At 43.3% G+C, this 15,348-nt stretch overlaps 1 protein-coding gene across 6 annotated transcripts in view; it reads right to left on the reverse strand.

Moving 5' to 3' along the window:
* PPP1R2 (protein phosphatase 1 regulatory inhibitor subunit 2) overlaps positions 1 to 15,348 on the reverse strand; it is a 62,189-nt gene that overhangs the window by 45,424 nt on the left and 1,417 nt on the right. For 4 of the 6 annotated variants that reach the window (XM_084847899.1, XM_084847896.1, XM_084847893.1 and 1 more), the window contains exons 3-4: positions 14,721 to 14,798; positions 10,933 to 11,036 (exon numbers count right to left, since the gene is read on the reverse strand). In XM_084847899.1, coding sequence (XP_084704025.1) covers positions 10,933 to 11,036; positions 14,721 to 14,798 — 182 coding nt within the window. Of the gene's footprint in view, positions 1 to 4,009; positions 6,772 to 7,968; positions 9,097 to 10,932; positions 11,037 to 14,720; positions 14,799 to 15,348 lie in introns of those variants that run through there. The other 2 variants (XM_084847894.1, XM_084847895.1) reach the window with 2 other exon arrangements.

Consider the following 15,348-nt stretch of genomic DNA (forward strand, 5'->3'; position numbering starts at 1 on the left):
TAGCCCTCCTCCAGTCATCTGGCACTTCCCCCGTCCTCCATGATTTCTCAAAGATAATAGACAGCGGTTCTGAGAGTTCTTCTGCCAGTTCCTTTATGACTCTAGGATGCAGTTCATCTGGCCCTGGAGATTTGAACTCATTCAAAGTCATTAGGTGTTCCTTGACCATATGCCTGTCGATCTCAAGCTGCAATCCTGCCCCTTCAGCCTGTACTTCGCCTTTGCCAGGGGGGTCATAGACCCTCTTTTGGGAGAAGACTGAGCCAAAGTAGGAATTGAGCACCTCTGCCTTTTCTTTGTCATCTGTCATCGTTTTGCCATCCTTATTTAATAGCTGAACCACCATTTCTTTCCTCTGCTTTTTACTATGCACATAGCTGAAGAAAGCCTTTTTGTTGTTTTTGACATCCCTTGCTAACCTCAGCTCATTCTCAGCTTTAGCCTTCCTGACGCCATCCCTGCAATTCTGTGCTATCTGCCTGTACTCTTCCTTTGTTACTTGGCCTTCTTTCCACTTCCTATATGTGTCCTTTTTTGTTTTCAGGTCATCCCTAAGCTTTTTGTGAAGCCACATTGGCTTCTTCTGTTGTCTTCCACCTTTTCTTCTTGTTGGAATCGCTTGTGATTGTGCCTTGAGAATTTCCTTCTTTAAAAGCTCCCACCCATCTTGGACTCCTTTTCTCGCTAGCATCGCTTGCCATGGGACCTTACTGATCATTGTTCTGAGTTTATGAAAATCAGCTTTCCTAAAATCCAGGCTACGCGTTTGACTACACTCGGCTTTTGCTTCCCTTAGAACCAAGAACTCAAGTACAACATGGTCGCTTTCCCCCAGAGTTCCTGTAACTGCTACTTGATCCACTAAGTCATCTCTGTTGGTTAGGATCAAGTCAAGGATAGCCGATCCTCTAGTTCCTTCCTCTACTTTCTGTAGGAGGAGGTTATCCGCCACACAAGTCAGGAATTTCCTGGAGGGGCCATGTTTTGCAGAATTTGTCTCCCAACAAATATCGGGGAAATTGAAGTCCCCCATTACTACTACATCATGCTTCCTTAAAACATTGGCTATTTGCTTTTCAAAAGTTTCATCCTCGTCTTCTCCTTGATTGGGTGGCCGGTAGTAGACTCCGACCACCAGGTTGCTTTTATTCTTTGCTCCATTTATTTCAACCCAGATGCTCTCGATGGGGCTACCAAGCTCCTCCTCCTGTATTTCTGTGCAGAGATATGTATTTTTCACATACAGTGCAACCCCACCTCCCTTTCTGTTCCTCCTGTTCTTTTTGAACAAGTTATAGCCTTCCATTGCTGTATTCCAGTCATGAGAGTCATCCCACCAAGTCTCAGTTATACCTATCAGCTCATAATTTCCCTCTTGTATTAAGAGTTCAAGTTCGTTCTGTTTGTTTCCCATACTCTGGGCATTAGTATATAGACATGGAAGACCATGTGCTTCATAGTCTGGCTTTCTTCCTACATGTGTCTGAAGACTATTATTGGGCACTATCAGAGCTGTTCTCTCCATTGCAGTGCTGCGCCTATGTCCATTGTTACCCCCAACATTACATCTCCCTTCCCCGTAGGATTCAGTTTAAAGCCCTCCTGATGAAGTTCTGCATGCTGTGGCCAAACACATTCTTCCCATGCTTTGTGAGGTGCAACCCGTCCCTAGCCAACAGCCCATCTTCCAGGAAGTATAGCCTTGGTCCCAGAATCCAAATCTCTCTCGTCAGCACCACCTTCGTAGCCAGTCATTCACCCGGATATTTTTCGTTCCCTTTCTATCCCTCTTCTAACTACTGGAAGGATGGATGAGAAAACTATCTGGGCCCCAAAGTTCTTGAGTTTCCTTCCCAAAGCTTCAAAGTCTTACATGATCTCTTCGTAGCTCCGCTTGGCGGTATCATTTGTTCCCACATGGATGAGAAGAAAGGGATACCTGTCAGTGGGCTTTATGAGTGCAGGCAACGTTTCAGTCACGTCTCTAATCTGTCCTCCCGGGAGACAACATACCTGGCGAGTCCATGGGTCTTCGCAACATACTTGGGTCTTGATCCCACGCAGCAAGGAGTCTCCCACTACTACCACTCTTCTCTTCTTCTTCTTGTAGGCCTGGGTTTCATCGCCTCTGTTTGACTGACCTTCAGCCTCTTGCTCACTCTCATGCAGGTTCCCCTGTGATTCTTCCTCTGCAGGCTGTCCTCCAGTCTCATCCGCAAGTACCTGGAATCAGTTACACAGCTCCACTGCTTCCACTGGTGCAGAGTGGCGTCTAGTTCTTCTTCTCCTAACTGTCACCCTTTTCCAAGGAGTATCCTCTACTCCATTTTTCCTCACCTCAGCATTTCCCATTGCCTCATCTTGCTGTTGCTCTTCAAGCTTCTGGTCTGCCCTTTGCTGCTGTAGTTCCCCCATTCTGTCCAAGAACTCTTTGTGTTCTCTTATTCCTCGGAGGGTCGACAGTCGCCGCTCCAGTCCGCTTACTTTTTCCTCCAGCAGCGTGATCAACTTGCACTTGTTGCAGGTGTAGGCCATGTTGTTCTCAGGCAAGAAAACAAACTTTGCACACACCTTGCAGGTCACCACCACTGGAGAGTCTTGTCCTTCCATAGCCTCTTTTCCCTTTTTGTGTCTAGCTTTGTGATTGTTCTAGACTAGCCTGTGCCTGCTCCTCTACTCAGTAGAGGTTAAAAGCAGAGTCCCACTGGTGCGGAAGTGTGTGTTACAAGACAAATAAATGGAAAAAAGTTAGTTAAAAAAAATAATAATTTTAAAAAATGTTAGGGGCCTCCCCCTTGACCTCCCCTGGCCAACTCCTGTTTGCTCCCCCTGTTCGCTCGCTCGTTCGCTCACTCTCTGGGAGCTTGCCTGCTTCTGTAGTCCCTGGACCAGCTGGAGCAGCTTGCTCTGCTCTGCTCAGCTGGGAGGCGGGAAACAGGAAGGGGCCTACGAGGCCATTGAGTCCAACCCCCTGCTCAATGCAGGAATCCAAGTCAAAGCATCCTTGACAGGTGGCTGTCCAGCCTCGTCTTGAATGCCTCCAATGTGGGAGAGCCCACCACCTCCCTAGGTAATTAGTTCCATTGTTGTATTGCTCTGACAGTCAGGAAGTTTTTCCTGGTGTTCAGCTGGAATCTGGCTTCCTGGTACTTGAGCCCATGATTCCATGTCCTGCACTCTGGGATGATCGAGAAGAGATCCTGGCCTTCCTCTCTGTGACAACCTTCCAGTACTTGAAGGGCGCTATCCTATCTCCTCTCAGTCTTCTCAAGGATAAACATGCCCAGTTCTTTCAGTCTCTCCTCATAGGGCTTTGTTTCCAGTCCCCTGATCATCTTCGTTGCCCTCCTCTGAACCCTCCCCAGTTTGTCTGCATCCTTCTTAAAATGTGGTGCCCAGAACTGGACACGGTACTCCAGATGAGGCCTAACCAGTGCTGAGTAGAGGGGAACTAGTACTTCCCAGGATTTGGAAGCGATGCTTCTATGAATGCAGCCCAAAATGGCATTTGCCTTTTTTGCAGCCACATCACATTGTTGGCTCATATTCAGCTTGTGATCGACAACAATTCCAAGATCCTCCTTGCTTACAGTGTTGTTGGGCCACATATCCCCCATCTTGTAACTGTGCCTTTGGTTACTTTTTCCTAGGTGCAGAACTTGGCATTTATCCCGATTAAATTTCATTCTGTTATTTTCTGCCCAGCACTCCAGTCTATCCAGATCACTTTGAATTTTGTTTCTGTCTTCCAAAGTATTAGCTATCCCGCCCAATTTTGTGTCATCTGCAAGTTTGATCAGCATTCCCTGCACCTCCTCCTCCAAGTCATTCATAAAAATGTTGAAGAGCACTGGGCCCAGGACTGAGCCCTTCGGTACCCCACTCGTTACCTCTCCCCAGTTTGAGAAGGGCGCATTGATAAGCACTCTTGGAGTCCGATCCTGTAGCCAACTGTGGATCCACTGGATCTTTGTTTCATCTAGCCCACTTTGAACTAGTTTGCTCATCAGGAGATCATGGGGCACTTGGTCGAAAGCTTTGCTGAAGTCAAGGTATATGATGTCTACAGCACTCCCACAGTCCACAAGGGAGGTTACTTGATCAAAAAATGTGATCAGATTCATCTGGCAGGATTTGTTCTTGACAAAACCATGTTGGTTTCGAGTAATCACTGCATTGTTTTCAAGGTGCTTGAAACCAATGCATATCAAGCGAGGACTCCAGAAGGCCGTCTGTATCGTCATAATAGGTGCCACTTAAGGTTTCAGAGTTGGGAATCTGAAACTATGGGTGATGCAGAAGAGCTTAATGAGGAGAATAAAATACCTTGTGAGACACTTGTATTACCAGCTGAAGAAAGGTGTCCCATAAGTGTTAGATCTCGTGGCAGACCTATCTTTTTACCTGAAAGATGTGTCTCTTGAGGAAGGATGGTGGTAAAGACCATCCTCAGCAGTGAGCCAAGTACTGGTGACCTCTGGCCCCACTGAGTAACTGATTATGTCTTATTTTATAGTTTGTGATAAATTAGTTTTATCTATTAATTTATTCTTTTATCTATATTTCTTGTTTTAATATAAAAGGGAGATCTGGTATAATCTCTCTTTGAGATCAACTGTTTCCCAGCACAGCTGTAGAGTATTTAACCAACCAAGTGTTTTTGGTTAGCCTGTTTCTGGCACAGAGGTTAAGCAGGTGCTTGTTTTGTATTTGGATTGAATAAACCTTTTGTCTGCTCTATGGGACACTTTGTTTATATGTTAGCCTATTTCACAGAACCCATGAGGACAAGTCATTACAATACCTTTATTTCACCTGTACATCATAACTGTTTTTGACTAGATTATTTTTTGGTCTCTACTTCTTTGCTGCAGCAAATAATCGCTCATAAGATTGATACAATGACAGTTTCAGACCATGCCCCAGTATTTTTGGAGTTACAATTCTCATATGTGCCTAGGCCTCCCAGTCTAGCATCTCACTGCCTCTCTTCTGAATGATGAGATGTTTAAATCTCAGATATCTGCTGAATTGTCCGAGTATTTTAATATCAATGAGGGTACACAGGGTTCTTGTGCCACTGAATGGGAGGCCAGCAAAACTTTTATAAGGGGCATTATTGTACACTTCCTATATGAAAAAACTTAGAAAAATGCAACAAGTGTTTTTAAATAACAAGTTGAAATCTTTTATAACCCAGTTCACCATTTCCCTAACAGCCGAATTGTATCAGGACTTGCAGAATGTTAAATATGAGCTGAATAATATTCTTTTGCAGCAGGCAGAATTTGTTTGCAACAGGCATATTGGGAAAATCTTGATAAAAATTTGGCACACCATCTTAAACATCAAAAGCATCAAAATGTCATTTCCACCATTGAAAATGAGAGTAATGCAATTCATACTTCTCCCCTATATATAAATTCACAATTTTTAAGGTTTTATAAGTATTTGTATAGTAAGGGTAGTGAGATATCGGAGCAGGATGTGACTGCTTTTTTTGCTCAGGTTAATCTGCCATGCTTAGATTCTTTATAAAGGCAACATCTCATGGCTCCATTAAGACTGGAAGAAATTATGAAAGCAATTACAAATATGAATACTGGAAAATCTCCTCCTATGGATGGATTCCCAACTGAGTGGTATTAAACATTTTCTAGCCTTTTAGCTCCAAAGCTTTATCGTCTTTATAAATATATATCTGAATCAGGGTTTCTTTCCTCATCATTAAATGACGCTTATGTAACAGTTATTCCTAATTGTGCTAACTACTGACCTCTTTCATTAATAAATGTTGATATTATAATATTAACAGCAATTTTAGCCAATAGACTGCAATAAGTTATTACAACACTGGTCCAACCAGAACAGGTGGGATTCCTTAAAAACAGACAGGGGGCTGATCATTTGAGACTAGCTGTTGATCTGCTAGCTCTAAATTCAGAAAGAACTGACCAGCCAGCCACTGTCTCTTTGGATGCTGAAAAGACCTTTGACAAAATCCACTGAACATTTATGCTTGCTACATTGAGTAATTTTGGTTTTCCGGTAGAATTTTTGAAATGGGTTAAAATTTTATATTCAACCCCAAGAGCCAGAGTTAGGACTCATGGTTGGTTTCCAGCCCTTTTCCTGCTTGGGGGAGGCACCAGACAAGGATGCCCACTGTCCCCATTGATAGCTGATTTATGTTTGGAACTCCTGGCATGTGCGATTAGACAGAATAGTAGTATTCATGGTTTTGTCCATGCTGGTTTAGAATTTAAAATTATTCCTTTTGCTGATGACCTTTTATTGTTTATTTCAAAACTCCAGTCATCTATTCCAGCTTTGATGAAATTGATTAATACTTTTAGTGATCTCTCTGGTTATTCAATTAATTGGTCAAAGTCTGAATTGATGCCAATTGGATATAATACATCTTCTAGTGTGTTGGTTAGTAGGCAATTTCGATGGTGCCCAGATTTTATTATCTACTTTGTAATATTTATTCCCAGAGATATATTTTGTTGTTGTTCAGTCGTTGTGTCCAACTCTTCGTGACCCCATGGACCATAGCACGCCAGGCCTTCCTGTCCTCCACTCTCTCCCGGAGTGTGCTCAAATTCGTATTCATTACATCGGTGATGCTATCTAGCCATCTCATCCTCTGCCGTCCCCTTCTCCTTTTGCCTTCAGTCTTTCCCAGCATCAGGGTCTTTTCCAGGGAGTTTTCTCTTCGCATTAGGTGGCCAAAATATTTGAACTTCAGCTTCAGCTTCAGTATCTGTCCTTCCAATGAGAGATATATACCAACTGATTAAAGTAAATTTGAGTAAGTTGATTAATGAGACTGCACAAGATATAGATGGGCGTCGTTAAAGGTGAATTTGTGGGGTAAATTTAACACACTAAAGATGAATATCATACCTCAGATTGTTCATGTTATATGTGGGATTCCTCTGTTTATACCTGGCAAAATATTCCCAAAAACTTAATGCTTTGTTTTGTGAAGGGGGGAGGGGCTCTCCACCACGAATATCTCTGAAACGAGAGCCTGAAGAGAGAGCAGTAAGGGGAAGCCTAGATAAAAGCCTAAGCGCAGCTAGGGTGAAGGAACTTGTGCTTCACAACTTTTATTTTCTTTTAAGGCCTTTTGTGTAAATACCTTTAGTTGTACTTTATTTGCTTTAAATCTACTGGCAAACTGTTGTGGTTAAACCCTGTGCCTAGAGTGTCAGTCACCCCACATCTACGGCCTAAAACCCACGTTACTGGAAAGCGTAAGGTAAAAAAAGGAAGGTGGGACTCTTAGGGAGCAATCCTATGGCCACTAGACAGCGCCTAGACAGCCATAGGATATGTTGTTTTCCAGGAACCGACCTCAGTCCGCGCTCCAAGGTCAGTTCCTGGAAAACCGACCACCCTCCACTTCCGCGCTGCCTCACAGGCAGCATGAAACAGCCCCGGCCTCCACGCTCGCAAGAGGAGCACGGAGGGGCCGGAAAGGGGCGGGGCTGGGGGTGTTCCGGGGCAGGGAGAGCGTAGCTGCCTGTACGACACAACCTATGTGTTGTACAGCAGCCTCCTTCACCGCTCCGTGCTCCCGTGGCTAGACAGCCGCAATCGGCCAACTAGCTGAAAAAGCAGGGCAGGAGAAGCATGGAAGAAACTGTCCCCTCCATGCTTCTCCTGCCCTGCTTTGGATAGGCAGTCGCCTCCAAGTTCAGAGGCGGCCGCCTAACTAGATAGGATTGCTCCCTTAAGGAGGCAAGAAATCCTTAAGGAGTTACCATATCCACTATGGCTGAATGGCAATACTTGCAATTGCAACACTTGTTAGAATCTAGGGTTGGTCCAGCTGCTTTTACAGCTTCAGAGTCTCCATTATTATTGGAAACACTTATAGCAGCTGATGCGTCATATCAACCCACAATTCATGTATATAAATACTTGTTATCAGTAAATAAATACAGAGTGGCCCAAAAGTAGATATACAGTATAGTTTATTTACATTTTATTACATCGTTTATTACATTAACATTTGTTTAACACTGTTTAATCTCGTAAGTGCTCAAAATGTATTCCATCAACGTTGCAACATTCCTCAAACCTGTCCAGAACACTGTGACACACAGTACGACACAAATTCCGGTCCGCATCAATGTCCATAAATGCTTCCAAGATGAACTCTCTTAATTCGTCCACTGTCTGGGGATTCCTCTCAAAAACCTTATTCTTTACTACGCCCCAAAAAAAGAAGTCCATTGGTGTTAAGTCGGGGGAACATGGCAGCCATTCAATACTGCCACGTCGTCCGATCCAATGCTGTGGGAAGGTGTTGTCAAAATAGTCCCTTACTGCAAAAGCATAATGAGGAGGTGCCCCATCTTGTTGGAAGAGCAGTTCGGCAAAGTTAGCCCCGGTTCTGAGTTGGGGCACTACCACGTCGCGTAACATGTTTAGGTAATTGTTACTATCCAGAGTTGTATCAAAGAAAACCGGTCCTACAACACCTTTGTTGGGCAGCGAACCTCACACTGTGACGCCTGGCTGGTTCAGTTGAGATGTGATAGTCAAATGAGGATTTTCATCTGCCCAATACACACAGTTATGCCTGTTCATGTGGCCTGACAACTTGAAAGAAGCCTCATCTGACCAGATGATCTTATCAAGAAGGTCTGGTTCGTTAGAGATTTGGTTACGCATCATCTCACAGAATTGCAACCGACGGTCTGGGTCATCCTCCAGAAGACCATGTAACAGTCTTGGACGGTACGGCTTCAATTTCAATTTATGTATTAAGCGTTGCAAGGACATTCTAGGTATGGATAGCTGCTTAAGACACACGTCGTGTGGACTTTTTCAGACTGTTCGCAAATGTCAGAGCGACTCTCATCTCATTCTCCTCTGTCATAGACGTCCTAGGACGTCCAGATTTCAGTGCATTAGCCACTGCACCTGTTGCTTCAAATTTATCTCTAAGACGATAAATTGTCAGACGTGTTGGTGGAGGAGTGTCAGATGCTTCTTGCCACGCTGTGCGCACCCGCTCGGCATTTTCAGTCTTCCAGTACTGCTTTAGAATCCACTTTCTTTGTTCTTGACTCAAGTTCGCTGCCATCATTCACAGTATCAGTAAAAAAAATAACTAAAAAACGAAACTGTATACCTACTTAAGGGCCTCACTGCCCTCACTCTCTACACTTAACTGATTTAACTGTCACTCCCTGCCACTCACTCTTCCCAACTGTCATTATGACTCCACCCACATATCTTCTACTCACATATTCTCTCCCCCTCCCATCAACATTCTAAACAATTATATACCTACTTTTGGGCCACCTGGTATGATACTCAGGGTGTAAGACAGGAATAGAACACAGAATTGAAGTGCCCCATTTTCCCTTTTCAATGGATTGTGGTTTTAGCGCCTGTACCTGAAGTATCTATGGATCTTAAGCTACGCCTTATTCAGCAAAAAAAGCTTGTTTCAGGTTTACTGGACTCCACAACGTATTTTTAATAAGGGTTCGTCTAATTCGAATAACTGTTGCAGATGTAACAGACCTAATGCGTCTCTTATCCATATGTTTTGGCAATGCCCAATAGTCACCTCCTTTTGGGAGGAAGTCATAATATGGATAAACTTTGTGTTGGAACACTCTTTAATATTGAATGATGTACATGTCCTCCTAAACTATTTACCAGTTTCTTGAAGGTTAACGTATGGTCAGCGCAAATGGATTTTTCGAGCCCTTTGGCAGCCAAAAGACTGATATTACAACATCGGAAGGATAAATGTTCACCTCCTATAATGCAATGGATTGAGGACCTAACAACGCTATCAACATTTGAATGGATGGTATACAGGCGCCACTTGCAAATGGATAAATATACAGGTATTTGGTCTGCTGTTCTTGAAGCTTGCGCATAATCTTGGGGGGGGTTAGAATATTGTATTTAATGGTGTATTGATATTTCTATGCATGTAATTCCTTGTCTTTTTTTCTTTTCTTTCTTTTTCACGGTGTGTCTTGTTTAAATCACAAGATTAATAATAATAATTTTTAAAGGTATAGGCGTAGAGATAAGAAGCTTAACGGTATCAGAAAACACCCCTAAAACATGTTCCACTCCAGTTGGGGTCACTAGTCACCATGGACAGCCAGCCTCAGCTCAGATAGGCATGGAACAAACACTGAGAACCAGAGCAGGTAATCACAGAAGGAGGCAAGAGCACTGCTCTCAAAGTCACACACCAAAGATTGACCACTGTTTCCGAACTTGCTCACAGCACCTGCTGTGAAACTGTAACAAGAAAAGCCAGTTTACAAGTCACTGCGGCTTGCTTCCTCTAATTCACAACATTAGCTAGCCAAAAGAACTGCTGGCTTTAATAAAGCCAAGTGGCAGCAAGAATCTGAATTAGGAACTTTGCTGAAATATTGGGGGTGTTTATTAAGGAGAAAACTATAGTCTTATCACAAATCATAACTGTCATTTCAATTACATTGGGGGGGGGGAGAAGCATCTTTATTCGTGCCATGGGGTGGAGTCCCAACACTGAAACTTTACTTTTTATCCCTCTCAATGCAACAAATAACTATACTAGTTCCCAGTCCTAGCCATTTCTTGCAATTTTAGTATCTTCGAATTCCAACATCTTTCTTTTACAAACTCAGGGACAGGGTCCAAATTATGTGCTCAGGGTCCAAATTCAAGCCTGTTCTCTGAACTTAAAAACTCATCTTTAAGCTTTACTGGATGGAATCAGGCAAATTATTAAGCTCTGCCTCACTTTCCCATCTCTAGAATGGGAATAACCACAAGGTTTGGGGGAGTAAGAAGAATGAGAGCTACTTAGCCCTTTCAACTCTTCAAGCGCTCCACAATCCTAACTCACTTGCTGTTTCACCCCAGCTGTTGTAAGACTAGCAAAGTCAGACATACCAAGTTCTTCAGCAGATAGCTCTGTCTCGTCATCTTCTTCATCACTGCTCTCTTCCTGATGAGCTAGGATCTTTGGCCCCTTGCCATCTGCTGCAGCTGCTAACCTATACAGATATATCACAAGAAGAGGTAAGACTACTTCCCTCAACACACACCAGAAAAAAATGGTGGGAAGCTCTCGCTAGGTACCAAGACCAACTTCTACCCACATTCTTGCAGGAAGCAGGTGTCTTGTTCATGCTGCAAGACGTTCTTTCTGGACAGCAATGACCATGTAGCAGCTACTGCCCAATATCACCTGCAAATAAGGCAGAACTTTGCGCTTAGCAAAGTGATTAAGCATCTTCCACTGGAACTAAAAGCAGCATTGTTTTCAACACTGTTCACTTTTACCCTCAAGCTAGGTGGATAAAATAGACCTTTAGAACCTTATATCCAAATTAGTGTCTTTTTTAAGGTTCTGGTGTTCAGCCTGGGGCCTATAACTTGGCTTAGTTAAGTTAGCCTGTTTTGCTTAGAAGGACATATGAGATGAATGAGACACAGTGAAATTGGCTAAGGCAAAACTAAGTGTTAACGAAGAAGAATGAAGTGCAAACCAGGTAAAGAACTAAAACAACTCAGAGGCACTCCTGACACCACCGCCCCCTTCTAAAAAAGGCAAGACAAAGACTGATGCAATCCAAAGAACACAAGAGAACAGCATGGACGTGCTGCGCCATCACTGTGTGAGTGTGTGGTAGTGCCTGAAGCAAAGGCAGAGCAAGCCAGGTAACAGCCTGCAGGGTAGACCATGTCCACTCTGTGTCACCATCTTTTCCACCAGCTGGAGGAGTGGACCAGGAGCAGAAGGCTGTAACTGACCACCTCAGATGGGAGATTTGGGGAGAGAAGCTACCATCATAAGAACACATGAAGAGCCATGCTGGATCAGACCAAGGGTCCATTTAATCCAGCATTCCATTCACACAGTGGTTAACTAGCTGCCCATAGGAAACCCCCAAGCTGGACATGACTGCAACACCACCCTCCTGCCCGTGTTCACAGCAACTGGTGTACAGAGACAGACTGCCGCTGATACTGGAGGCAGCACACAGCCATCATTAGTAGCCGCTGATAGCTTTATCCTACATGAATTTGTCCAATCCCCTTTTAAAGCCATCCAAATTGGTGGCCATCACTACATTTTGTGGTAGCAAATTCCATAGTTTGACTATGCACTGTGCGAAGTCTTCCTTTTATCTGTCCTGAATCTCCCACCAATCAACTTCATGGGATGGCCTCGGGTTCTAGTATTATGAGAAAGGGAGAAAAATGTCTCTCTATCCATTCTCCTCACCATGCGTAATTTTGTACACTTCTATCACGTCCCACCTTACTCGCCTTTTTTCTAAGCTAAACAATCCCAGCTGTTGTCACCTTCCCACACAGGGGAGTTGTTCCAACCCCTTGATCAGTTTAGTTGCCCTTTTCTGCAGTTTTTCCAATCTACAATGTCCTTTTTCAACTGCAGCGACCAGAACTGTACACAGTATTTTAAGTGTAGTCATAGTGTAGATTTGTATAAGGGGAGTAAAATCTTGACAGTTTTATTCTCAATTCCTTTCTTAATTATGTCTAACGTGGAATTTGCCTTTTTCACAGCAGCCGCACGCTGGGTTGACATTTCCATCGACCTGTCCACCACAACCCCAAGATCTCTTTCTTGGTCAGTCACTGCTAGCTCAGATCCCATCAGCTTGTACTTGAAGCTGGGATTTTTTGCCCCAACGTGCACCACTTTACACTTGCTTAAACCACATTTGCCATTTTGATGCCCATTCTCCCAGTCTCCTTTTGGAGCTCCTCGCAATCCCGTTTTGTTTTAACCAGCCTAAATCATTTTGTGCCATCGGCAAACTTTGCCACTTCACTGCTCACTCCTAATTCCAGATCATTTATGAATAAGGTGAAAAGCACTGGTCCCAATACGGATCCCTGTGGGACAGCACTATTTACTTCCCTCTATTGGGAGAATTTACCATTTATTCCTACTTTCTCCTTTCTGTTCTTTAACCAGTTACTGAACAATAAGAGGACCTGTCCTCTTATGCCATGACTGCAAAATTTGCTCAGGAGTCTTTGGTGAGGGACTTTGTCAAAAGCCTTTTGGAAGTCCAAGTAAACTGTATCTACCGGACCATCCATCACATCATGCTCCATCAGGGCTGCTGGACGCAGCTTGCTTCTCTCAAGTCCCACCCATCACATCTACTTTTAAGCCAGGACACCCAAAGCTGCAGGGACGTATGAATGAAATGCTTAGGGTTTCATTAGAGACTTAGAAATGCTTTTAGAACTCATGCATGAACTTCCTTAGTAAGTGTCACGTACATTGTGTCTTCGCTACAAATGCTTGGGTAGGTGCCTCATTTGCTGCCATAAGACCCCAAAAATTAGCGTAGTATCTTCAATCGATGAAAAAAATGGGAGGAATCTGACTTCTGAGGTTAAGCTCTGTAAATGACAATAGACTGTATACTATAGGCATCACATAAGCAGACTTCTGCTCACACAATAGGACTCCTATCTCCTCTGCTCTGGAGGGTCTCCTCTGGGGGCACATGGGGTAGGGGATATCTGGGCACCAATAGTGTCCATTCCTTTGGCGAATGGACACCACTGGATTTCACCCAATATTTATTATTATGGTCTTCCTACGGATTCAGGGATGCCATCATCCCACATCACCAAGATCATCCATAAAATACTATTTTATGGCCTCCATCTATCTGAGCTCTGAGATCTGTTCAGTTCTCAAATAAGGAATAGCAATATTGATGACCCTAGCAACCAAATAGCATGGACCTTTACCTTCCATCTCATGGAAAAACACATTTGCCCTGCAATTACCAGCCCTTGTGTCAGGATGTTCTGTACACTCACTTCTATGTAAACACATGTCATCAAACTCTTAAGTCCCACCTTGTTCAGTGGAACCCCCTTCCAAATTGGCATGCACAGCCTTGCAGCCTAACCTTCAAGAAAGTAATCTTGCTTAGTATCTTGCAGATGCACAGGAAAAGTAAAGCAGAAACAATGCTTTGTCCCTAAGATCAGCTTCAGGACTGGAAAGCAGCCAATGTCACACTATTTTTAAAAAGGGATCCAGGAAATTGCAGGCTGATTTAGCTTAATGTCTGTTCCAGGGAAAGTGTTGGAAAGCGTTATAAAAGATAGAATTATCAAAGATATAGAAGAACAAGTCTTGATTAAGAAGATTCAACATGGCTTCTGCAAATTCCTGTCTTTCAAAATGCTTTGGATGAAGTCACCAAAGGCTGAGATAACAGGACAGACCCTCTTATGGATTGGTAAAGCACAAGAAGCAGAGAGTAGAAACAAATGGACAACCCTCACAATGAAGGAATAAAAGAGCAGCAGTCCTCCAAGGATCTGTACTGGGACTGACACTTTTAAAATTGTTCATAACTAATCTGGAATTAGGAGTTAGCTGTGAGGTGGTCGAATTTGTAAATGACATCAAATCATTCCGGGTGGTAAAAACAAAGAAGAATCTCTATGGTCCTGTCAGGTTCAGAGGCATTGAACGTCACTGAATACTAGCTGTTGCAGGAGTGAGAGACAGTGGGAGAGCGTTCTTGTCTTCATGTCTTCCTTGTGGGCTTCCCACTGGGCCATCCTGTGGGAACAGGGTGCTGGACTAGACAGACCGTTGTTCTGACTTAGCTTGCACAGCTCTTCTTGAGTTCTTATGTTCAATCCACCCTGCTCCCAGGAGTACTCACTTTTTAGCCAACACATCTGCAGCAGGAGCTTCACTTGTTTCTGTGTCACTGCCTGCATCTTCATCTTCTCCTACCATACTGCAAATACCAAAAAAAAAAACTATCAAGAGCATTTGCTTCTGACAACATGGGGGCGGGGGGGGCTATTTCTATGTCAAATGAAAAATACCTCCAAATGCCAGCCCTCCTTATATCAAGCAATTTCATACATGTAAATTTATCAACTGCCTTCCTATATTGTAGGTACCAAAGGCAGTGTACCCAAACAACCCCAAATAACACCAAAAAAAACAGTGAAATCCACAATAAGAGCTAGAGTAATTTTAAAACAAAACCACCACAGTAAACCAGCAGGTGTCTGCAGCAGAATGATTCTAAGGACAATCAACCCTTGTTTAGCCCAAAATAAAAGTCTATAACAAGGCCTTCCCTGGCTTTTCAAAGAGAAAAGTCTTCACCTAGTGAAAGAAAAAAAAATGTTTCTACACCATTTTAATAGACATTTTGGAAGATATTTTTCCACGTTACAATTAGTAATAATCAGAACTTACATAGTCCTCAAAAATCAGATCATGCACACAAGCGTCTGCTAATTAATCAAAGTGACCCTTCGTTTAAAATATCTTAT

This window comes from Heloderma suspectum, chromosome 3 (genome assembly GCF_057233095.1).
Source record: "Heloderma suspectum isolate Gila_16-S chromosome 3, 16-S_ref, whole genome shotgun sequence".
Taxonomy (NCBI): domain Eukaryota; kingdom Metazoa; phylum Chordata; class Lepidosauria; order Squamata; family Helodermatidae; genus Heloderma; species Heloderma suspectum.